This window comes from Oncorhynchus keta, chromosome 14, assembly GCF_023373465.1.
Source record: "Oncorhynchus keta strain PuntledgeMale-10-30-2019 chromosome 14, Oket_V2, whole genome shotgun sequence".
Classification (NCBI taxonomy): domain Eukaryota; kingdom Metazoa; phylum Chordata; class Actinopteri; order Salmoniformes; family Salmonidae; genus Oncorhynchus; species Oncorhynchus keta.
In genome coordinates this window covers 23,266,960-23,290,279 of record NC_068434.1, presented here as the reverse complement: position 1 = coordinate 23,290,279, position 23,320 = coordinate 23,266,960, and the positions used below count along the sequence as shown (strand labels likewise).

General features: G+C 43.7%; 1 protein-coding gene across 1 annotated transcript in view; it reads left to right on the top strand.

Moving 5' to 3' along the window:
• The window catches only part of jak2b (Janus kinase 2b), a 47,266-nt gene extending 27,833 nt beyond the window's left edge, over nucleotides 1–19,433 (top strand). Inside the window, exons 5-24 of the mRNA XM_052461353.1 lie at nucleotides 2,055–2,200; nucleotides 2,486–2,777; nucleotides 3,486–3,605; nucleotides 3,758–3,915; nucleotides 4,024–4,135; nucleotides 4,312–4,498; nucleotides 5,086–5,210; nucleotides 5,399–5,533; nucleotides 5,762–5,849; nucleotides 6,358–6,485; nucleotides 6,715–6,853; nucleotides 7,153–7,304; nucleotides 7,447–7,597; nucleotides 7,946–8,082; nucleotides 8,314–8,503; nucleotides 11,211–11,335; nucleotides 11,551–11,723; nucleotides 12,928–13,045; nucleotides 18,285–18,398; nucleotides 18,669–19,433. Of these exons, the coding sequence (XP_052317313.1) occupies nucleotides 2,055–2,200; nucleotides 2,486–2,777; nucleotides 3,486–3,605; nucleotides 3,758–3,915; nucleotides 4,024–4,135; nucleotides 4,312–4,498; nucleotides 5,086–5,210; nucleotides 5,399–5,533; nucleotides 5,762–5,849; nucleotides 6,358–6,485; nucleotides 6,715–6,853; nucleotides 7,153–7,304; nucleotides 7,447–7,597; nucleotides 7,946–8,082; nucleotides 8,314–8,503; nucleotides 11,211–11,335; nucleotides 11,551–11,723; nucleotides 12,928–13,045; nucleotides 18,285–18,398; nucleotides 18,669–18,776 (2,898 nt within the window). The 3' untranslated portion in view covers nucleotides 18,777–19,433. The remainder of the gene's footprint in view (nucleotides 1–2,054; nucleotides 2,201–2,485; nucleotides 2,778–3,485; nucleotides 3,606–3,757; nucleotides 3,916–4,023; nucleotides 4,136–4,311; nucleotides 4,499–5,085; nucleotides 5,211–5,398; nucleotides 5,534–5,761; nucleotides 5,850–6,357; nucleotides 6,486–6,714; nucleotides 6,854–7,152; nucleotides 7,305–7,446; nucleotides 7,598–7,945; nucleotides 8,083–8,313; nucleotides 8,504–11,210; nucleotides 11,336–11,550; nucleotides 11,724–12,927; nucleotides 13,046–18,284; nucleotides 18,399–18,668) is intronic.
• The last annotated feature ends 3,887 nt before the right edge of the window (nucleotides 19,434–23,320 follow it).

Here is a 23,320-nt window from a genome sequence, read left to right as displayed (position 1 = left end):
ATCGGTTACACCAGCCATTAGGCTGATAGGCTTGAAGTCATAAACAGTGCTGTGCTTGCGAAGAGCTGCTGGTAAAATGCACGAAAGTGCTGTTTGGTGCTGTTTGAATGAATGATTACGGGCCAGCTGCTGCTCAGTCAGACTGCTCTATCAAATCATAGACTTACTTATAACACAGAAATACGAGCCTTTGGTCATTAATATGATTGAATCCGGAAACTATAATTTCGAGAAAAAAAAAAGTTTATTTCAATGAAATACGGAAACATTCAGTATTTTATCTAACGGGTGGCATCCCTAAGTCTAAATATTCTTGTTACATTGCACAACCTTCAATGTATGTCATAAATACGTAAAATTCTGGCAAATTAGTTCGCAATGAGCCAGGCAGCCCAAACTGTTGCATATACCCTGACTCTGCGTGCAATGAACGCAAGAGAAATGACACAATTTCACCTTGTTAATATTGCCTGCTAAACTGGATTAGTAGTTATAACTAGTGATTATGATTACTTGTTTTTTATGAGTTTAAATGATTTAGATGCACTATTGTAAAGTGGCTGTTCCACTGGATGTCATAAGGTGTATGCACCAATTTGTAAGTCGCTCTGGATAAGAGCGTCTGCTAAATGACTTAAATGTTAAATGTAAATGTTTAATGCTGCAGTGATAAACATCCCAATAGATTTGGTGATGGCTTTAGCCCGGTTCTGCAGCAAAGGGCTGCTTAAATTCCACGGTGAGAAGTTGTTACCTCCCATCACTGACACACCAGAGTGATGACGCTTTAAATGTGTGGCCATGCTCGATGTATTTCCATGATCATACGGCTTTCTTGTAGCACAATGGCTCCTCGCTGTAATGGTGTTGTCCACCACCCTTCTTCTGTCATCATATTTGACAGGGAAGCCAAAATGCTCCCATACATGAGACTTAAATGAAGCGGGAGGCTTTTCCAGTTCTTCAGCTCCTCCGCCAGCCATGGCTCTCACTGCTCTTTAGTCTTCTTTGCTTTTTGCAACGCGACCATCCAGGATTGATTAGTTGGGATTCAACATGCCCCGCTCTGATGGGCATCCTCCCAAGCTCCCAAGTGTAAGGCTCTGATTGTCCACAAGAGGTCACAATGTTCTTGTCCCGTAGTCTGAAGCAGGCTTACAGGGTGGTGTTTACTTTCACTTCCCAGGAAGGGGGGGTGGATCCTCTGAAGACAGCTAATCAGCCGTTTCGATGAGAGCAGTGTAGTTGACGATGATTCGAAGAGAATAACAGGATGATCCTACTTAAATTCACTTTCTTAGATACTTAGAACAGCTACTCAGCCGTAACATCGATTGTTAGGGAGGCTACTTTGTCATCTTCACCTCGTGTTGATTTTCAGGGTTGTGACCAATGTAGACCTAAGCTGCAGCTTGAGTCCTTCTAGTCTGATATATGTTCATTCTCAACTCACCCTTTATACACTCAGGTAAAAAGGGGGTGTTTCCGTCATGCTGACACGCTCTCTGAGCTCCCTCTGGTGTGGCTAATTACTTGGCAAAGTATCATCCAAGCTATGATCTTGTTAGAAAACTAAAACCACATTCCTATCTTAACAAAAATATTATCTTCATCCTTGATATTTCCTACACGCCGTAAAGGATTTAACCTGACATACACAATGTGAAAACTCCTCAAGTTACAATATTTTTAGACCATATTTAATGACAACACAAAATAGACATTAATTTCCCGTCTCATAATTCCCCACATCCAGATGCTAGAAATATTGTCCCAGTGTTCACTTTTGGACATTAGCGTTTCTGAGTGGAAAACTCTTCTGGAGACACAGGAACATTCCAATCCCAATACTAGAGACCAAAAGGAGTTGTCTGCTGCATATAATTTACGATTGGCGTGAGGTGTCATAAAACCCCCACACCAATCCCTCTTCCCCTCTGCGGGTGAGAGGGATCTGTAGTCGTTGAGCCGTTGCAACCTGATCTTTGCATCCTCACAGGAGAGTCATTACAACTACAATATATTAACCAGCCCACCTCTGTCTCTGTGTTTAGTGGAGGAGTGACTTTGTGAATGGCTGGGTGAAGATCGCCAACACACATGAGACTCAGGAGGAGTGCCTTGGCATGGCTGTATTGGACATGATGAGGACAGCCAAGGAAAGACAAATGTCTCCGCTGGATATCTACAATTCCATAAGGTGCAGAGGAAAGATAAATACATGTCCAACCACTTAAGTGGTTTAACCTGGTAGTACTGGGGGTCAGTTGTAGCTAGAGACAAATGTCTCTGCTGCATATTTACAACAATGCCATAAGGCCATACCTAAAACAATACTGTAAGTAGTATGGCCAACAGAATGACTTGAATTGGCAATGTAAATTATTTATGGTCTATTGTGTATCTTGATATTCTACAGGTACCTATTATACTAACCTATTCCATATGGCTTGACTTATCCTATTCTTCCCCGCTGTCACCTCAGCTACAAGTCCTTCTTGCCCAAGGAAATGAGGGCTCACATCCAGGACTGCAACTTCGTGACCAGGAAGAGGATCCGCTACCGCTTCAAGAAGTTCATCCAGCAGTTTAGCCAGTGTCGGGCTACGGCACGCGACCTGAAGCTCAAATACCTCATCAACATGGAGTCTCTCGAGCAGGCATTCTACACAGAACGCTTCCAGGTCAGGGAATCCTCGGTAGGGCAGGTCACCATCATCGTGACGGCTGATCATGGCATCCAGTGGTGCAGAGACGGGCACAAAGACTCTGAGCAGGTATTCACAGCAGGGTTGTCCAGGTTGTTCATGTTCACTTGTCTAAGGGGAATTTGCTGAAATGTTATAATTATCAGACTTATCACTGACTATATTTCCCTGAAAGCGGAAGGATCAATACAGCAAATGAGTACACTATGATTTGAGTGGAATCTCTTACTTAGTGGAAACATGACTGAACTCCTGGTTCCTTAGTATAGCCTATGAAATAATTTCATACAGTAATCCCAGTGATTTAGCTAGCTACAATGGTTTCATGCTGTTGTCAGGAGGGTTTTACTGTGAAGTTGAATTTAGGGTGGTGATGTCATGTTATTTTGTAGCTTTGGCCTGGCCGTTTTATTCTTTCCTAATCCACGGTTAGAGGTGTTAATGTATAATTGAGTAATTACTGGGTTTAAGAGCTGTTACAGTAGGTCAACAGTGGCTTACATTGCTAATGGCATCTAATGCCGATGGACTGCATCAGATCAGTCTGTGGTGTTTAACAATTTAAAATGTTCAAGGACTTAATTTTCTCCAGTGAAGATGGGCAAAAGCAAATACTGTACTTGGCTCATTTCTGGCTTAGAACTAATTGCGTCATGCAATTTTCTGCTTCTTGGCACTAAAAGTTATTCAATCAACACATTTTACTTTGTTTCAGAGGAATGATATCCTCTAGATTGAGTCAAATGACGTCTTGTTTTCCCACCTTTTTCCGGGCAGGACCTGCAGACCTACTGTGATTTTCCAGACGTTACTGACATCAGTATTAAACACGCCAATAAGGAGGGCTCGATGGAGAGTCGAGTGGTTACCATCAATAAACAAGACGGCAAGACTCTGGTAAGACGTCAGCCTCTCACCTCCACTAGCCTTTCTTAATATTCACATTGAAAAAGCCACAGTATTGAAACCTCATTCTATCAAATTTAGTTTTTATTGGATTGGATAAATATTTTGACAATTGTATTCTCATCCTTTTTGCACTTTCTCAGGAGCTGGAGTTCAATTGCCTCTCTGAAGCTCTGTCCTTTATATCGCTGATTGATGGCTACTATCGTTTGACGACAGATGCACACCACTACCTCTGTAAAGAAGTGGCACCCCCTGCACTGGTGGAGGCCATTACCAGCCACTGTCATGGTCCCATTTCGTAAGTGAAGTTTGGAATCCTACCCTTATAGAGCACTGTGCATCATCTGATTGTATATCAATAACTTACAGAGATGCATACATAGATACACTCTGTGCTTCTCCACAGAATGGATTTTGCAATTAATAGACTGCAAAAATCTGGGAACAAGCGGGGTCTGTACATCCTGCGATGCAGCCCTAAGGACTTTAACAAATACTTTTTGACCTTCACCGTGGGGGTATGTAATGTATTTAAGTTATACTTTTAGTACATAACAGATTTTTTTTAAATTAATGAATTTTGCCAGTTTGGAAAACCTTTGTGTAGAATTTATGCAGTTTGGAACATATTTAACTATCATGTCACAGGAACACTGATTTGATTATAATTTCTTGCTCCTGTGCTTTCCTTTAGTTATATGATGGCATTGAGTACAAGCACTGCCAGATCACTAAGGCTGCTAATGGAGAGTTCAATCTGAGTGGAACCAAAAGGAACTTCAGCAACCTCCAGGAATTGCTGAGCTGCTACCAGAAGGAGACTGTGCGCTCTGATGGCATCATTTTCCAGTTCAGCAAGTGTTGCCCACCCAAATCCAAAGGTAACTGAGTTTAAAGACTCACTCCAGCTATGTTGGAATTTTTCAGATTGAAAAACAAAAACTATATCCCAAGCATAAATACAGTAATGTACACACACTTAATGGTAAAAATATATGTTTTGAGCAAAATATAAGAAAGGTTGCTAGATCAAATCCTCGAGCTGATATGGTAAAAATCTGTCGTTCTGCCCTTGAACAAGGCAGTTAACCCATTGTTCCTTGGCCGTCATTTTAAATAAGAATTTGTTCTTAACTGACTTGCCTGGTTAAATAAAAAAATAAAAACTGGAAACTTCAAGCTGTAGGCCATTCAAGGGGTTCGTCTGATGTGATGTCACCGGCCTCCCCCTTGCTTGCCTACTTGTGCCATGTCATACCAAGACTAGCTATTGAATGTGCCTTCTATTAAGTAAATCGGGTGACAAATGAGGTGAAAAGGAGACTGGAGTGCCACCTTAAATCTTGATTTATTTTTGCCTCTAAATCGGCAGAGAAGTTCTTTGACATGTTGAGGCATTGCTCCACTTAAACTCAATATACTGTCAATGGTTAGGCTGATTTATATGGTCCTCTTGTTTTCTTGACAGACAAGTCCAGTTTACTGGTATCCAGGAGTAACAAGGGCTCAGACGTGCCGCTCTCTCCCTCCCTACATAGACGCAACATCAACCAAATGGTGTTCCACAAGATCAGGAAGGAGGACCTGGAATATGTAAGCATTTCACGTTCAACACAGACACACAGTCTTATTGTCATTCATACAGCAAAATTGTAGATGTCATCATCTCACTGTTTAGTACAGTTTTGGATAACCAGCATGCAGTGTCTGTTTCTTATCAATGAAAGATTCAGGAATGTATCCTTTTATTGTAGACATTATCTTGTTTGTGTGTTTTTTAGACTGAGAGTCAAGGCCAAGGGACATTCACAAAGATCTTCAAAGGGGTCCGCAAGGAGCTGGGAGACTATGGGGAGATGCACCAAACAGACGTCATCATGAAAGTCCTGGACAAGGCCCACAGGAACTACTCGGATGTAAGAAACTAAGATTTTATACACATAGAAGACATTAAACAGTTTCCTGAGTTGATTGGCAAAAAATTAAGTACTTTATCTTTCTACAAAGAAAGTAAGAGCAGGTGACTAATTGCCTGTGGTCATGTCTATTGGTATTATTGTCTTAAATCAGCCATTGTCTATGGTGGGCTGTAATGAATGATGACGGTGTTTATTAATGATGGTTATCTCTCTCCTTCTCTACAGTCTTTCTTTGAGGCAGCCAGCATGATGAGCCAGCTATCTCACAAGCACCTGGTGCTGACCTACGGCGTGTGTGTGTGCGGGGAGGAGAGTGAGTCAATCAATCTGTCCCAGTTGGGAAATGTATATAACAGATAAAGCAAGTGAATGAGTGTGTCCCTCCATCCATAATACCTGCCTGCGTTTTAAGCTTAGGTTATTATCCTTTAATGTCCACTACCCTACTGTGACTGATGATCCTCTGACCCGTTGTAATAATCTGTGTAACCTGAAGAAGAGACCACAGTAGAGTCAAGGTGGGCTATTCTTAGGGGGATTACAATACCAAGCTGTTTCATCAAAACCCTCTTACCTGACCATTCTTAATCTGCCATCCTCTGTGCCCTATGAGTGTTCCTCTGCTGCTTTTAGATTGACCCATGTTGTCTCTGGTATGTAATGTAGTGCTGCATATGACTGGAGGGCTGGATTCGATGAAAGCTGATATAGCGATATTTATGCTTTATTGCAAAAAGGTTCATTAATAGTGGCATTTGATAAATCCTTTGGGACAATGTCTTGTGTTTTAACCCCTGTAAAAATGTTGTTAACTCTTACAGATATCATGGTGCAGGAGTATGTGAAGTTTGGCTCCCTGGACACATACCTGAAGAAGAACAAAAACTCAGTCAACATCTTGTGGAAGCTTCAAGTGGCCAAGCAGCTTGCCTGGGCCATGCACTTCCTGGTAAGGCTGAACCCAACCTGTACTACAGACATGGCTGCTCATTGATAAAGGGATAATTATACATTCTCAGCGTTACAAGCCACAGACTGCACCAGTCCATCAGTGCCTGCAGGAAGTTTGTGAATGTTTAGTTAGTTGGTGTGATGCACCTCTGCTCCTAACTGTTCCATCCCCTCTTGACTGTCCCGTCTCCTCCCCTCCTGACTGTCCCCTCCCCTCAATCCCGCAGGAGGAAAAGAACCTTGTTCATGGGAATGTCTGTGCCAAGAACGTCCTGCTGATCCGGGAAGAGGATCGGAAAACTGGGAATCCCCCCTTCATCAAGCTGAGTGACCCTGGTGTCAGCATCACTGTCCTGCCCAAAGATAGTGAGTTCTCTCTCTTCCTCTGATACACCGGTGTTACCGCTAGGCTGCCAGAAGGGGGCAACGTTTATCCATCAAAACTCAGTTGTGTGCACGAAGTTACCCCAGCTTTGACCTGAGCCACACCTCCAAAAATCCTTGAATACCTCAGTTTTTACGACCTTTCACATCTTAAAATATTACAACCTAGAGATTATATTCAAATCATATTGTACTATTTCAGAGTTATGATTATTGAACACTAAATGCTGTGTGAATTGATTGTCAATTAATTATTAATGACATATTATGGTCTGGCCCAGTTTTGGTTGAGCGAATCCCCTGGGTGCCTCCTGAATGTATTGAGGATTCTACCAACCTGAGCCTTGCAGCAGACAAGTGGAGCTTTGGCACAACGCTGTGGGAGATCTGCAGTGGAGGGGAGAAACCACTGGCGACACTGGACAACTCTAAGGTGAGGATCACATCAGCTATACCAGTAGGTTATGTTTTAGAAATATGTAGCAGTATGTTTACACTAATGCAACTTGATATGCAGTCCTACTACAAGCAGTCCTACTACAAACAAACATACATCTAATGATTCTTTGGTTCAGAAAAACCTCTTTTACGAGGACCGCCACCAGCTGCCTGCTCCTAAGTGGACTGAGCTTGCTAACCTGATCACCAGCTGCATGGACTACGAGCCCACGTTCAGACCCTCTTTCAGGGTCATCATCAGGGACCTCAACAGCCTGTTCACACCTGGTCAGTGCATTGCTACAGTCATTGCAGATTTAAACTGGGTCATACTGATGGGTCCTACGGTCTCTTCATTGAGTTGATTGTCTCAAGATTATTGATTATTATAATTGTCACACATCATGTTGTTATAGGAAGAGGAAATTATGGGTGTAATGGTGGCCATATTACCAGCCTATATTATATCTAGGCTGTTACCGGTGTTTGTGTTTTAGGTGGATCAAGTGCTGCTAGGGGCTTAAAAGAGATGGGGAGAATCCAAGCAGACATGGAAAAAATACAAGTCTCTGCAAAGAATACTGTCATTCTTGAACATGTCTGTGTGATTTGACATTGTGCTGTTTTTGACCACAGAATATGAGCTGATTGTAGAGAGTGACCTCCTGCCAAACAGAACAGCAGCGTCACCATGGGTCACTGGGGCTTTTGAGAACCAAGAGCCAGTCCAGTTTGAGGAGAGACACCTCATCTTCCTACAGCAGTTAGGCAAGGTAAGGAACCACAGTGTCACAGCCAATGATGGCCACAAGCTAAGGAATCACACTACACTCATTGTCATGAACAATGATGACCACAGATGATCATTCATGGTCTTTGAACACCACACAGTGTTCTCGTTTGTGGATGTGTCTGATTCCGTCTCAAAGCGCTTCATTAAGTAATCAGCTGAATTTAATGTCATCTCTTCCGTCCTACTTAATCATGTTGGTTTCTTCCATCAGGGTAACTTTGGCAGTGTGGAGATGTGCCGGTACGACCCACTCCAGGACAACACGGGGGAGGTTGTGGCTGTGAAGAAGCTTCAGCACAGCACGGCAGAGCACATGCGGGACTTTGAGAGGGAGATCGAGATCCTCAAGTCTCTTCAGCATGAGAATATCGTCAAATACAAAGGAGTGTCTTACAGCGCAGGTACCATGTGACGTGTGGGATTGGCTTGATTCCTCGCGTCCTCTCCTCCTTTCGAAAAAGGTCCAATTGAAATTACTCTCCACTACTGCGTCATCAGGAAAATTACGTTTACAGAAGAGGAATCCCAAAATACGTATGTAAAGTGGTAAGGTACATCCATGTATAGATCTATACATGGATAAGTAGCATACCATTTTACATGTGCATGATTTTCTCCTCCGAGAAAACAACAGGTGATTCAAAGGGGGTGTTGCGGATTTCAAAACAATTCTGCAATAGGATACACCTGAGTATCTTTGGCCGGAGGAGGCAATCGAGGAGAGGAGCAAACTCCTCAGTTCACTTTACAAGTCACTGTCCTACATATGGCAACAACTTATGTCTCTGTGTCCAGTATGAAGGAAGTTAGAGGTACAGTAGTTGTGCGAGCCAATGCTAACTAGCATTAACGCAATGACTGGAAGTCTATGGGTATTTATACTGAACAAAACTATTAACTCAACATGCAACAATATTACTGAGTAAATCAATCAGTTGAAATAAATAAATTAGGCCCTAATCTATGGAATTCACATAACTGTGCAGGGGCGCAGCCATAGGTGGGCCTGGGAGGGCATACGCCCACCCACTGGGGAGCCAGCCCCAGTCAATAAGAATAATTTTTTCCCCACAAAAGGGCTTTATTACAGACAGAAATACTCTGTTTAATCAGCTGTCCTGGTGGCTGTTCTCAGACGATCCCGCAGGTGGAGAGGCCGGGTGTGGAGGTCCTGGGCTGGCGTGGTTAACGTGGTCTGCGGTTGTGAGGCCGGTTGGACGTAATGCCAAATTCTCTAAAAGAAAGTTGGAGGTAGCTTATGGTAGAGAAATGAAAATTCAATTATCTGGCAACAGCTCTGGTGGACATTCCTGCAATCAGCATGCTAATTTCACACTCCCTCAAAACTTGAGACATCTGTGTCATTAGGTTGTGTTACAAAACTGCACATTTTAGAGTGGCCTTTTATTGTCCCCAGCACAAGGTGCACTGGTGTAATGATGATACTGTTTAATCAGCTTCTTGATATGCCACACCTGTCAGGTGGATGGATTATCTTGTCAAAGGAGAAATTCCCACTAACAGGGATGTAAACAAGTTTGTGCACAAAATTTGAGCGAAAGAAGCTTATGGAACATTTCTGGGATCTTTTATTTCAGGTCATGAAACACGGGACCAACACTTTACATGTTGCTTTAATATTTTTGTTCAATGTACTAGCATGCTAGCAGATGCCCATAAACTTCCAGCCATTGCGCTAACGCTTCATTGCCAAAACCCTGAAGTATCCCTTTTAAGGCTCAAGTTTAAAGTTTTAATGTCACATGCACAAGTACAGTGAAATGTCTTTCTTGCAAACTCAAAACCCAACCATGCAATAATCAATAACAATGTAATACTAGAAAAAAAACACATGAGAAATAAGATGAAATATGAAGAACACAATAAGTAAGTAAACATACTATGTACATGGTCGGTTCCAAGACCATATTTACAATGTGCAGGGATACTGGAGTGATGGAGGTAGATATGTCTAGGGGTAAGGGGACTAGGCAACAGGATAAAATAAACAGAGTAGCAGCAGCTTGCATGTGAGTGGGTGTGTAGAGTGTATAAATGTATGTTCATATTTTGTGTGAGTGAGCAAATGATGGCGTGAGTGTGTAGGGCCCTATAAGTGTGCGTCGAGACACTGAAATATAAGGTCAATAAGATGCAAGGTAAACTCGGTCCGTGTAGCTATTTATCAGTCGTATTGCTTGGGGCTATAAGATGTTCAAGAGCCTGTTGGTGTCAGACTTGATGCACCAGTACCTCTTGCGATGCGGCAGCAGAGAAAATTGTCTATGGCTTGGGTGGTTGGGGTCTTTGACGATTTTCCAGGCCGCCTTTTCACACCACCTGATATAGAGGCCCTGGATGGCAGGGAGCTCGGCCCCAGTGATGTACTGGGCTGTCCGCATAACCCTCTGTAGCATAACCTTCTGTAGCATAACCCTCTGGCACCACGCTGCCAGTCACTGACCTCCTCCCTGTAGGCTGACTTATTGTTGCCTGTGATCAGGCCTACCACCGTTGTGTCGTCAGCGAACTTGATAATGGTGATAGTCGTGCATGGCCACACAGTCGTGGGCGAAGTCGAAGATCCAGTAACCTGTTAATCCAGGATCCGATCATTAGTAACCCGTTTGCTTCTGAAAAGATAAGTCTAGAATACACTTTTTTGGTGTTTTTTTTGTGTGTTTAAAAAAAAATGTACCCCCTTTTTCTCCCCAATTTCGTGGTATCCAATTGTTAGTAGCTACTATCTTGTCTCATCACTACAACTCCTGTACGGGCTCGGGAGAGACGAAGGTTGAAAGTCATGCGTCCTCCGATACACAACCCAACCAAGCCGCACTGCTTCTTAACACAGCGCGCATCCAACCCGGAAGCCAGCCACACCAATGTGTCGGAGGAAACACCGTGCACCTGGCAACCTTGGTTAGCGCGCACTGCGCCCGGCCCGCCACAGGAGTCGCTGGTGCACAGAAGGTGAATAGTAGTTGCCTTGTAACTCCAACAGATCCTTTTAATTCAGTCAGAAGACAAGACAAGTTCAGCAAGTTATTCGTAGAATCCTAAGTCAGTGCAGAGGTGAATGTTTCTCTATTTGTTTGTTGTCTGCAGGCCGGAGAAACCTGCGACTGATCATGGAATACCTGCCCTATGGGAGTCTGAGAGATTACCTCATCAAGAACAAGCAGAGAATAGACCACATGAAACTGGTGCATTATACCGCTCAGATATGCAAGGTACTGATAGTGACCAGATATGAAAGTAACTTTAACCTTTTGATTATAATGGTTTTACTCTTCCATATCCAGATATCTACCCTCAACTGATGCCTGATGTTTACCATATGGTGATAGTTCATAACATTCTAATACAGACTGCAACCTAGTGGGAAGTAAAGGTAAAGCATGTATGAGGTCTGAACGTTTTTGTCTTTGTTCTTTTGTGTGTGCAGGGTATGGAGTACCTGGCAACCAAGCGCTACATCCACAGAGATCTGGCAACCCGTAACATCCTGGTAGAGAGTGAGCTGAGGGTGAAGATAGGGGACTTTGGCCTGAGCAAAGTCCTGCCCCAGGACAAGGAGTACTATATGGTCAAGGAGCCTGGAGAGAGCCCCATCTTCTGGTTAGACACCTTTAGCAGCCCCTCCAGGATTCTGCTATCTTTTTTAGCAAAATTAACAATTCCCTGCTTATTATCATCATTGAAATTATTGCATATTGTGAAAATCATTTTTAAAAACCCTGCAAATCCTGGAGGGACAGTTTTATTCGGTCACTGGCAGAAAAGTTTTTATTTTTGTAGTGACCAATGATATTTCTTGAAGTCAACCAACATAATCGTTTAAAGTAGGACCAGGCGGTTTACATATAATTACTACATACCGGTATTGAGGCATTTCCACCGCCATTTCTCGCACATTTTTACAGACACAAAAGGATCGCAACGTCGAATGAAGAAATTCATCTGCCAGAATTTATAAAATTGTACTGAAACTTCCTGTTTCTAACAAAGCTGTCGTGATGATTATTTATACAGTTTGCCTTTACTCGCATAAAAACTGTGGATGGAAACATGGTTACAGAGAAAAATAAGGGAAAAGTGACTTTTTGATGATAAAGACAAAACAAGCCTCAGTATGGAAATGACAGCAAAAATTGGTAAATGCTGAAAATTGGTAAATGCAAAAATTGGTAAATGCTGAAAATTATTTTGAAGTTGACTAAACAGTTTGAGACACGTGTCAAAACTCATTGCATGGAGGGCCGAGTGTCTGCAGGTTTTCACTCCTCCCGTGTACGCGATTAGATTAGTCACTGATTAGTTAGGAACTCCTCTCACCTGGTTGTCTAGATCTTAATTGTATACAAATTGAAAGGTGAAACCAAATACCAGCAGACACATGGCCATGGAATGAGTTTGACACCTCTGTTTTAAAACAGTCAGAATAGAGAAAGCCCTGTTAAATCCACTTAGAATTTGTGTTGCCATCCTAGGGTCATGCACTACTCGAAGCTTATTTAGAACTTTTATTATTCAAAAACATAAACAACTGTCAAATGCCATCATTCTGTAAACAAATGTGGATAATATTGTGATATGATACTGTATTTTGAACATATCGTCCAGCCCTAGTTTAGAGTTCTATGAACTGTCCAATCTTGTTCCTGACTTTATTGTTAGTTCCTGTGTTAGATTTGTGCTTCAGCTGTTCGTTTTCACCCATTTCCTTGGCTTCCTATGTGGTGTAACTGTAATTCCTAGTCATCCTTTTTTTGAGAGAAGAATAAGAGAGAGATTTGGGACACTTTTTTGTGTTGTTGTGCAGGTATGCCCCAGAGTCTCTGACGGAAAGCAAGTTCTCTGTGGCTTCTGACATCTGGAGCTTTGGCGTAGTGCTCTATGAACTGTTCACCCACAGCGACAAGAACTGCAGCCCTCCTGCAGTGAGTTCATCCCTCTCTCTCCCTTCTCTGATTATTTTTTTCTTCTTCAAATACAGCTAATATGTTGTCTCATTAAATACTTGATACTTGTACAGTGGGGCAAAAAAGTATTTAGTCAGCCACCAATTGTGCAAGTTCTCCCACTTAAAACGATGAGAGGCCTGTAATTTTCATCATAGGTACACTTCAACTATGACAGACAAAATGAGAGAAAAAAATCCAGAAAATCACATTGTAGGATTTTTAATGAATTTATTTGCAAATTATGGTGGAAAATAAGTATTTGGTCACCTACAAACAAGCAAGATTTCTGACTCTCACAGACCTGTAACTTCTTCTTTAAGAGACTCCTCTGTCCTCCACTCGTTACCTGTATTAATGGCACCTGTTTGAACTTGTTATCAGTATAAAAGACACCTGTCCACAACCTCAAACAGTCACACTCCAAACTCCACTATGGCCAAGACCAAAGAGCTGTCAAAGGACACCAGAAACAAAATTGTAGACCTGCACCAGGCAGGGATGACTGAATCTGCAATAGGTAAGCAGCTTGGTTTGAAGAAATCAACTGTGGGAGCAATTATTAGGAAATGGAAGACATACAAGACCACTGATAATCTCCCTCGAACTGGGGCTCCACGCAAGATCTCACCCCATGGGGTCAAAAATGATCACAAGAACGATGAGCAAAAATCCCAGAACCACATGGGGGGACCTATTGAATGACCTGCAGAGAGCTGGGACCAAAGTAACAAAGCCTACCATCAGTAACACACTACGCCGCTACGCCGCCAGAGACTCAAATCCTGCAGTGCCAGACGTGTCCCCCTGCTTAAGCCAGTACATGTCCAGGCCCGTCTGAAGTTTGCTAGAGAGCATTTGGAGGATCCAGAAGAAGATTGGGAGAATGTCATATGGTCAAATGAAACCAAAATATAACTTTTTGGTAAAAACTCAACTCGTTGTGTTTGGAGGACAAAGAATGCTGAGTTGCATCCAAAGAACACCATACCTACTGTGAAGCATGGGGGTGGAAACATCATGCTTTGCGGCTGTTTTTCTGCAAAGGGACCAGGACGACTGATTCGTGTACAGGAAAGAATGAATGGGGCCATGTATCGTGAGATTTTGAGTGAAAACCTCCTTCCATCAGCAAGGGCATTGAAGATGAAACGTGGCTGGGTCATTCAGCATGGCAATGATCCCAAACACACCGCCCGGGCAACGAATGGTCTTACGAGTGGCTTCGTAAGAAGCATTTCAAGGTCCTGGAGGGGCCTAGCCAGTCTCCAGATTTCAACCCCATAGAAAATCTTTGGAGGGAGTTGAAAGTCCGTGTTGCCAAGCAACAGCCCCAAAACATCACTGCTCTAGAGGAGATCTGCATGGAGGAATGGGTCAAAATACCAGCAACAGTGTGTGAAAACCTTGTGAAGACTTACAGAAAATGTTTGACCTCTGTCATTGCAAACAAAGGGTATATAATAAAGTATTGAGAAACTTTTGTTATTGACCAAATACTTATTTTCCACCATAATTTGCAAATAAATTCATTAAAAATCCTACAATGTGATTTTCTGGGGTTTTTTTCTCTCATTTTGTCTGTCAGAGTTACAGACCTCTCACATCTTTTTAAGTTTGAGAACTTGCACAATTGGTGGCTGACTAAATACTTTTTTGCCCCACTGTATATGCAAAGCCTACTGACCTCAGGCTACGCTAAGATCACATAGCCTGTTAAAACAAACTATGGGGGCCTCCCGGGTGGCGCAGTGGTCTAGGGCACTGCGCCCTAGACCACTGCGCTTTTATTTTTGTTTTATTTTTCATATATGTTTCATAAATATTAGCTTTTTTTGGCATTAGAGTATTTTGTGTAGATCATTTACATTACATTTAAGTCATTTAGCAGACGCTCTTATCCAGAGCGACTTACAAATTGGTGCATTCACCTTATGACATCCAGTGGAACAGCCACTTTACAATAGTGCATCTAAATATTTTAAGGGGGTGAGAAGGATTACTTTATCCTATCCTAGGTATTCCTTAAAGAGGTGGGGTTTCAGGTGTCTCCGGAAGGTGGTGATTGACTCCGCTGTCCTGGCGTCGTGAGGGAGTTTGTTCCACCATTGGGGGGCCAGAGCAGCGAACAGTTTTGACTGGGCTGAGCGGGAACTGTATTTCCTCAGTGGTAGGGAGGCGAGCAGGCCAGAGGTGGGTGAACGCAGTGCCCTTGTTTGGGTGTAGAGCCTGATCAGAGCCTGGAGGTACTGAGGTGCCGTTCCCCTCACAGCTCCGTAGGCAAGCACCATGGTCTTGTAGCGGATGCGAGCTTCAACTGGAAGCCAGTGGAGAGAGCGGAGGAGCGGGGTGACGTGAGAGAACTTGGGAAGGTTGAACACCAGACGGGCTGCGGCGTTCTGGATCAGTTGTAGGGGTTTAATGGCACAGGCAGGGAGCCCAGCCAACAGCGAGTTGCAGTAATCCAGACGGGAGATGACAAGTGCCTGGATTAGGACCTGCGCCGCTTCCTGTGTGAGGCAGGGTCGTACTCTGCGGATGTTGTAGAGCATGAACCTACAGGAACGGGCCACCGCCTTGATGTTAGTTGAGAACGACAGGGTGTTGTCCAGGATCACGCCAAGGTTCTTAGCGCTCTGGGAGGAGGACACAATGGAGTTGTCAACCGTGATGGCGAGATCATGGAATGGGCAGTCCTTCCCGGGAGGATGAGCAGCTCCGTCTTGCCGAGGTTCAGCTTGAGGTGGTGATCCGTCATCCACACTGATATGTCTGCCAGACATGCAGAGATGCGATTCGCCACCTGGTCATCAGAAGGGGAAAGGAGAAGATTAATTGTGTGTCGTCTGCATAGCAATGATAGGAGAGACCATGTGAGGTTATGACAGAGCCAAGTGACTTGGTGTATAGCGAGAATAGGAGAGGGCCTAGAACAGAGCCCTGGGGGACACCAGTGGTGAGAGCGCGTGGTGAGGAGACAGATTCTCGCCACGCCACCTGGTAGGAGCGACCTGTCAGGTAGGACGCAATCCAAGCGTGGGCCGCGCCGGAGATGCCCAACTCGGAGAGGGTGGAGAGGAGGATCTGATGGTTCACAGTATCGAAGGCAGCCGATAGGTCTAGAAGGATGAGAGCAGAGGAGAGAGAGTTAGCTTTAGCAGTGCGGAGCGCCTCCGTGATACAGAGAAGAGCAGTCTCAGTTGAATGACTAGTCTTGAAACCTGACTGATTTGGATCAAGAAGGTCATTCTGAGAGAGATAGCGGGAGAGCTGGCCAAGGACGGCACGTTCAAGAGTTTTGGAGAGAAAAGAAAGAAGGGATACTGGTCTGTAGTTGTTGACATCGGAGGGATCGAGTGTAGGTTTTTTCAGAAGGGGTGCAACTCTCGCTCTCTTGAAGACGGAAGGGACGTCGCCAGCGGTCAGGGATGAGTTGATGAGCGAGGTGAGGTAAGGGAGAAGGTCTCCGGAAATGGTCTGGAGAAGAGAGGAGGGGATAGGGTCGAGCGGGCAGGTTGTTGGGCGGCCGGCCGTCACAAGACGCGAGATTTCATCTGGAGAGAGAGGGGAGAAAGAGGTCAGAGCACAGGGTAGGGCAGTGTGAGCAGAACCAGCGGTGTCGTTTGACTTAGCAAACGAGGATCGGATGTCGTCGACCTTCTTTTCAAAATGGTTGACGAAGTCATCTGCAGAGAGGGAGGAGGGGAGGGGAGGAGGATTCAGGAGGGAGGAGAAGGTGGCAAAGAGCTTCCTAGGGTTAGAGGCAGATGCTTGGAATTTAGAGTGGTAGAAAGTGGCTTTAGCAGCAGAGACAGAGGAGGAAAATGTAGAGAGGAGGGAGCGAAAGGATGCCAGGTCCGCAGGGAGGCGAGTTTTCCTCCATTTCCGCTCGGCTGCCCGGAGCCCTGTTCTGTGAGCTCGCAATGAGTCGTCGAGCCACGGAGCGGGAGGGAAGGACCGAGCCGGCCTGGAAGATAGGGGACATAGAGAGTCAAAGGATGCAGAAAGGGAGGAGAGGAGGGTTGAGGAGGCAGAATCAGGAGATAGGTTAGAGAAGGTTTGAGCAGAGGGAAGAGATGATAGGATGGAAGAGGAGAGAGTAGCGGGGGAGAGAGAGAGCGAAGGTTGGGACGGCGCGATACCATCCGAGTAGGGGCAGTGTGGGAAGTGTTGGATGAGAGCGAGAGGGAAAAGGATACAAGGTAGTGGTCGGAGACTTGGAGGGGAGTTGCAATGAGGTTAGTGGAAGAACAGCATCTAGTAAAGATGAGGTCGAGCGTATTGCCTGCCTTGTGAGTAGGGGGAAGATGAGAGGGTGAGGTCAAAAGAGGAAAGGAGTGGAAAGAAGGAGGCAGAGAGGAATGAGTCAAAGGTAGACGTGGGGAGGTTAAAGTCGCCCAGAACTGTGAGAGGTGAGCCGTCCTCAGGAAAGGAGCTTATCAAGACATCAAGCTCATTGATGAACTCTCCGAGGGGACCTGGAGGGCGATAAATGATAAGGATGTTAAGCTTGAAAGGGCTGGTAACTGTGACAGCATGAAATTCAAAGGAGGCGATAGACAGATGGGTAAGGGGAGAAAGAGAGAATGACCACTTGGGAGAGATGAGGATCCCGGTGCCACCACCCCGCTGACCAGAAGCTCTCGGGGTGTGCGAGAACACGTGGGCGGACGAAGAGAGAGCAGTAGGAGTAGCAGTGTTATCTGTGGTGATCCATGTTTCCGTCAGTGCCAAGAAGTCGAGGGACTGGAGGGAGGCATAGGCTGAGATGAACTCTGCCTTGTTGGCCGCAGATCGGCAGTTCCAGAGGCTACCGGAGACCTGGAACTCCACGTGGGTCGTGCGCGCTGGGACCACCAGATTAGGGTGGCCGCGGCCACGCGGTGTGGAGCGTTAGATCACTGACCATCAAATACAATGAACAAATACAATGAAATCCATCATAATCCTAATTTGTAACACTACCAAATAAGAAAAAATTGAAGGAGTGTGAGTACTTTCTGAAGGCACTGTATGTTAAGACACATTGTCACAGACTCTACTTGAGTCTACTTGTTTACACATGAGCCTGCACATAAAGGAAAGTATACTGTATGTGTGCAATAGAGACCTAAAAAAAACTGCTAACATCCCTGCGTTACACTGACCTAGTTTACATATACTTGTTTGATCATTTGTAGTTTACACCTGACCAACCAACCTTTCTCCACATCCTCAGATGTTCATGGGCATGATGGGTAATGACAAGAAGGGCCAGCTGATTGTTTATCATCTCATTGAGCTCCTCAAGTCGGGCAGCAGGCTGCCTCAACCTGTGGGCTGTCCCATGGAGGTAAGGGCTGGGTTGTAGTCATTATGTCCGTTTTGTCATGCATTGTTCAGTCTATATAGTGCGTTTGCCTTCCTTAATGATGCAGTGTCATATGTGTAAAAGAGGGGTTGCGGTTTCCACAGTTAACTTAGTACCTTAACTGAGCAATGTGAGTGAGTGGTAACATGTTTATGTTACAATCAGATTTCAATGAATATATACCATAGGAAGGATACCAGTTGTGACCATCCCAAATAAACATGTCTTTGGTTCCCTCTCTCGTTCTCTCAGATGCATGAGATAATGCAGGAATGCTGGGATAAAGACCCATGTTTGCGGCCCTCTTTCAAGGAGCTGGCCCTGCGTGTCGACCTGTTCCGTGACAGCAAGGATACGTAGACAAACACCCTAAGTGCCCCTCTTCTAAGAGACTGTTTTTCTGCATTCACTTGGTTGCCGTGTGTGTGTGTGTGTGTGTGTGTGTGTGTGTGTGTGTGTGTGTGTGTGTGTGTGTGTGTGTGTGTGTGTGTGTGTGTGTGTGTGTGTGTGTGTGTGTGTGTGTGTGTGTGTGTGTGTGTGTGTGTGTGACCGCCCCCCCCACCCCCCCCTGTCCTTTTGCAGTGTGGCAATAGATTGGACTGAGAACAAGATCTTCTACCAGGACACTATAGAGACACTTGTATCAAACAAGGTCTCATTTCTCTTGAGAGTGTGTTTTTTTCTTTTCTTCTCCAGCCCTTTGTTTTCTAAGCTAGCAGGGCTAGCCTTCACCTTTCTGTCCCCCCATCTGAAAAATGAAAGTATGCTGGACTGATGGAACGGAATGTTTCTTCTTTTTATTTGTGTCGTTTTATGTATGTATATACATATATTTGTGTACATATGTCAAGAGGATTTTATAATTTTATAAAATGAAAAGAATACAGTGCAGTCTGTATTTGAAATGTTAGACAAGAAGTCAGTGTAAATGAAGTACATTTAGAGATTTAAAAATCCATTGATTTAAAATTCCATTGTGAAGCAGGTGTTGTAAGATTAAAATATATATCCATGCTATATGAAAAAGGGTTGTAGAATGTTTTTCAAAAACCCGTTAGTGGGGTCAGTAATTTATTCTGCTGGCCTTACAGTCAATAATACTATGATCAAGGTCAGTACAGATTATAGGACTCTTCTGATACTTTGTACACAGGCAGAACTCTGCTTGAGGACAGTTCAAAAGTAGTTGAGAGTGTGTGACACTCATTCCTTCCATGTCCATTCTAAAAATATCCCTTCAACCGAACAGGCTACTCATCATATCACTCCTCAAATCACAAGATCTCTTTCATTTGTATAGGGTCACACTATCAGTATAATCTTAGTGTGACATGAGCTCTTCAATTTCACTAGTTGGGTTTGTCAGCTAACATTGAACTCTATCAAGACATTATGGTGCATAGTCTTACACAATCCCTTTCAAATACTTGACACCACTGGCCTTTAAGTTCCAAGAGATACTTTATTTTTCCTAGAGCTACTTTATTATTGCAACATCTCATGCATTTTCTCCCCACGTCATTACAAAATGGGAGTGTTACAAACTAGTGTATCAAATCCAGGGGTCACAACTGGTCAGTGAATGAACCCAGGTACAAGTTTACTGACGTTTTTCAAAGATTATGACAGATTCTTCTATTTGTTCAAATGTGTCTACATGCATTCCCCTCCATATGTATTTGGACATTGAATATGTTTTAATTTTTTGGGCTTTATATTCCATACTTTATACTTTGGAATTGAGATCAAATGTTTCATATGAAGCGACAGTACAGAATGACAGATCTTATTTGAGGGTATTTTCATACATACAGTGCCTTCAGAAAGTATTCACACCCCTTGACTTTTTCAGCATTTTGTTACAGCCTGATTTTAAAATGGATTAAATTGAGATTGTGTGTCACTGATCTACACACAATACCCCATAATGTCAAAGTGGAATTATGTTTTTAGACATTTTTACAAATTAATTAAAAATGAAAAGCTGGAATGTCTTGAGTCAATAAGTAATCAACCTCTTTGTTATGGCAAGCCTAAATACGTTCAGGAATAAAAATGTTCATAGCAAGTCACATAAGTTGCATGGACTCACGCTGTTTGCAATAATAGTGTTTAACATGATTTTTGAATGACTACCCCATCTCTCTTCCCCACACATAAAAGTATCTGTTGGTCCCAAGCACACATTCAACCAAGAAAACCAGGGTTTTCCAATGCCTTACAAAGAAGGTCACCAATTGGTAGATCGGTAAAAATAAAATAAAAGCAGACATTGAATCCTCATTTGAGCATGGGGAAGTTATTAATTACACGTTGCATGGTGTATCAATACACCCAGTCACTACAAAGATACAAGCGTCCTTCCTAACTCAGTTGCCGGAGAGGAAGGAAACCACTCAGGGATTTCACCACGCCAATTGTGATTTTAAAACCATTAAAGACTTCAATGGCTGTGATATAAAACTGAAGTTGGATCAACAACATTGTAGTTACTCCGCAATACTAATTTAAATGACAGGGTGAAAAGAAGAAAGCATTTACAGAATTTTTGTAAATAAAAAAAATGCATTCTGTTTTCAATAAGGCACTAAAGAAATACTGCAAAAACTGTGGCAAAGAAATACACTTTTGTTCTTGAATAAAAAGCATTATTTTGGGGCAAATACAACACATCAAATTTATTTATATAGCCCTTCGTATATCAGCTGATATCTCAAAGTGCTGTACAGAAACCCAGCTTAAAACCCCAAACAGCAAGCAATGCAGGTGTTGAAGCACGTTGGCTAGGAAAAACTCCCTAGAAAAGCCAAAACCTAGGAAGAAACCTAGAGAGGAACCAGGCTATGAGGGGTGGCCAGTCCTCTTCTGGCTGTGCCGGGTGGAGATTATGACAGAACATGGCCAAGATGTTCAAATATTCATAAATGATCAGCATGGTCAAATAATAGGTCTGGGACAGGTAGCACGTCGGGTGAACAGGTCAGGATTCCAGGCAGAACAGTTGAAACTGGAGAAGCAGCACGGCCAGGTGGTCTGGGGACAGCAAGGAGTCATCATGCCAGGTAGTCCTGAGGCATGGTCCTAGGGCTCAAGTCCTCCGAGAGAGATAAAGACAGGACACCGGATGAGACAGGAGAAGTACTCCAGATATACAAACTGACCCTAGCCCCCCGACACACAAACTACTGCAGCATAAATACTAGAGGCTGAGACAGGAGGGGTCAGGAGACACTGTGGCCCCATCTGATGATACCCCCAGACAGGGCCAAACAGGAAGGATATAACCCCACCCACTTTGCCAAAGCACAACCCCCACACCACTAGAGGGATATCTTCAACCACCAACTTACCATCCTGAGACAAGGCCGAGTATAGCCCACAAAGATCTCCGCCACGGCACAACCCAAGGGGGGGCGCCAACCCAGACAGGAATATCACATCAGTGACTCAACCCACTCAATCCACCGAGTTTGTGTCTCTCACATGGGTAGGCAGACCATTCTATAAAAATGGAGCTCTTTAGGAGAAAGACCTGCCTCCAGCTGTTTGCTTAGAAATTCTATGGATAATTAGGAGGCCTGTGTCTTGTGACCATAGCGTACGTGTAGGTATGTACGGCAGGACCAAATCGGAGAGATAGGTAGGAGCAAGCCCATGTAATGCTTTGTAGGTTGGCAGTAAAACCTTGACATCAGCCCTTGCCTTGACAGGAAGCCAGTGTAGGGAGGCTAGCACTGGAGTAATATGATACATTTTTTGGGTTCTAGTCAGGATTCTAGCAGCCGTATTTAGCACTAACTGAAGTTTATTTAGTGCTTTATCCGGGTAGCCGGAAAGTAAAGCATTGCAGTAGTCTAACCTAGAAGTAACAAAAGCATGGATTCATTTTTCTGCATCATTTTTGTACAGAAAGTTTCTGATTTTTGCAATGTTACGTAGATGGAAAAAATCTGCCCTTGAAACAGTTTTGATATGTTGTTCAAAAGAGAGATCAGGGTCCAGAGTAACGCCGAGGTCCTTCACAGTTTCATTTGAGACGACTGTACAACTATTAACATAGTCAGATTCAACAGAAGATCTCTTTGTTTCTTGGGACCTAGAACAAGCATCTCCGTTTTGTCCGAGTTTAAAAGTAGAAAGTTTGCAACCATCCACTTCCTTATGTCTGAAACACAGGCTTCTAGCAAGGGCAATTTTGGGGCTTCACCATGTTTCATTGAAATATACAGCTGTGTGTCAACTGCATAACAGTTAAAGTTAACATTATGTTCTTTTCGAATGACATCCCCAAGAGGTCAAATATATAGTGAAAACAATAGTGGTCCTAAAACAGAACCTTGAACAACACCGAAATTTACAGTTGATTTGTCAGAGGCAAGCCATTCACAGAGGCAAGCCATTCACAGAGGCAAACTGATATCTTTCCGACAGATAAGATCTAAACCAGGCCAGAACTTGTCCGTGAAGACCAATTTGGGTTTCCAATCTCTCCAAAAGAATGTGGTGATCGATGGTATCAAAAGCAGCACTAAGGTCTAGGAGCACGAGGATAGATGCAGAGCCTCGGTCTGATGCCATTAAAAGGTAATTTACCACATCACTGAGTACCAATCAGTATTTCCAAACATGACAGTGGCTGTATCATGTTATGGGTATGCTTGTCATTTGAAAGGACTAGGTAGGTTGTTTAAGATTTAAAAAAAATGGAATTGGGCTAAGCACAGGCAAACTCCTAGAGGAAAACTGGTTGTCTGCTTTCCAACAGACAGTGGGAGACATTCAAATTTCAACAGGAAAATAACCTAAAACACAAGGCCAAATATACACTGGAGTTGCTTACCAAGACGATGTTAAATGTTCCTGTGTGGCCTAGTTACAGTTTTGACTTAAATTGTCTTGAAAAT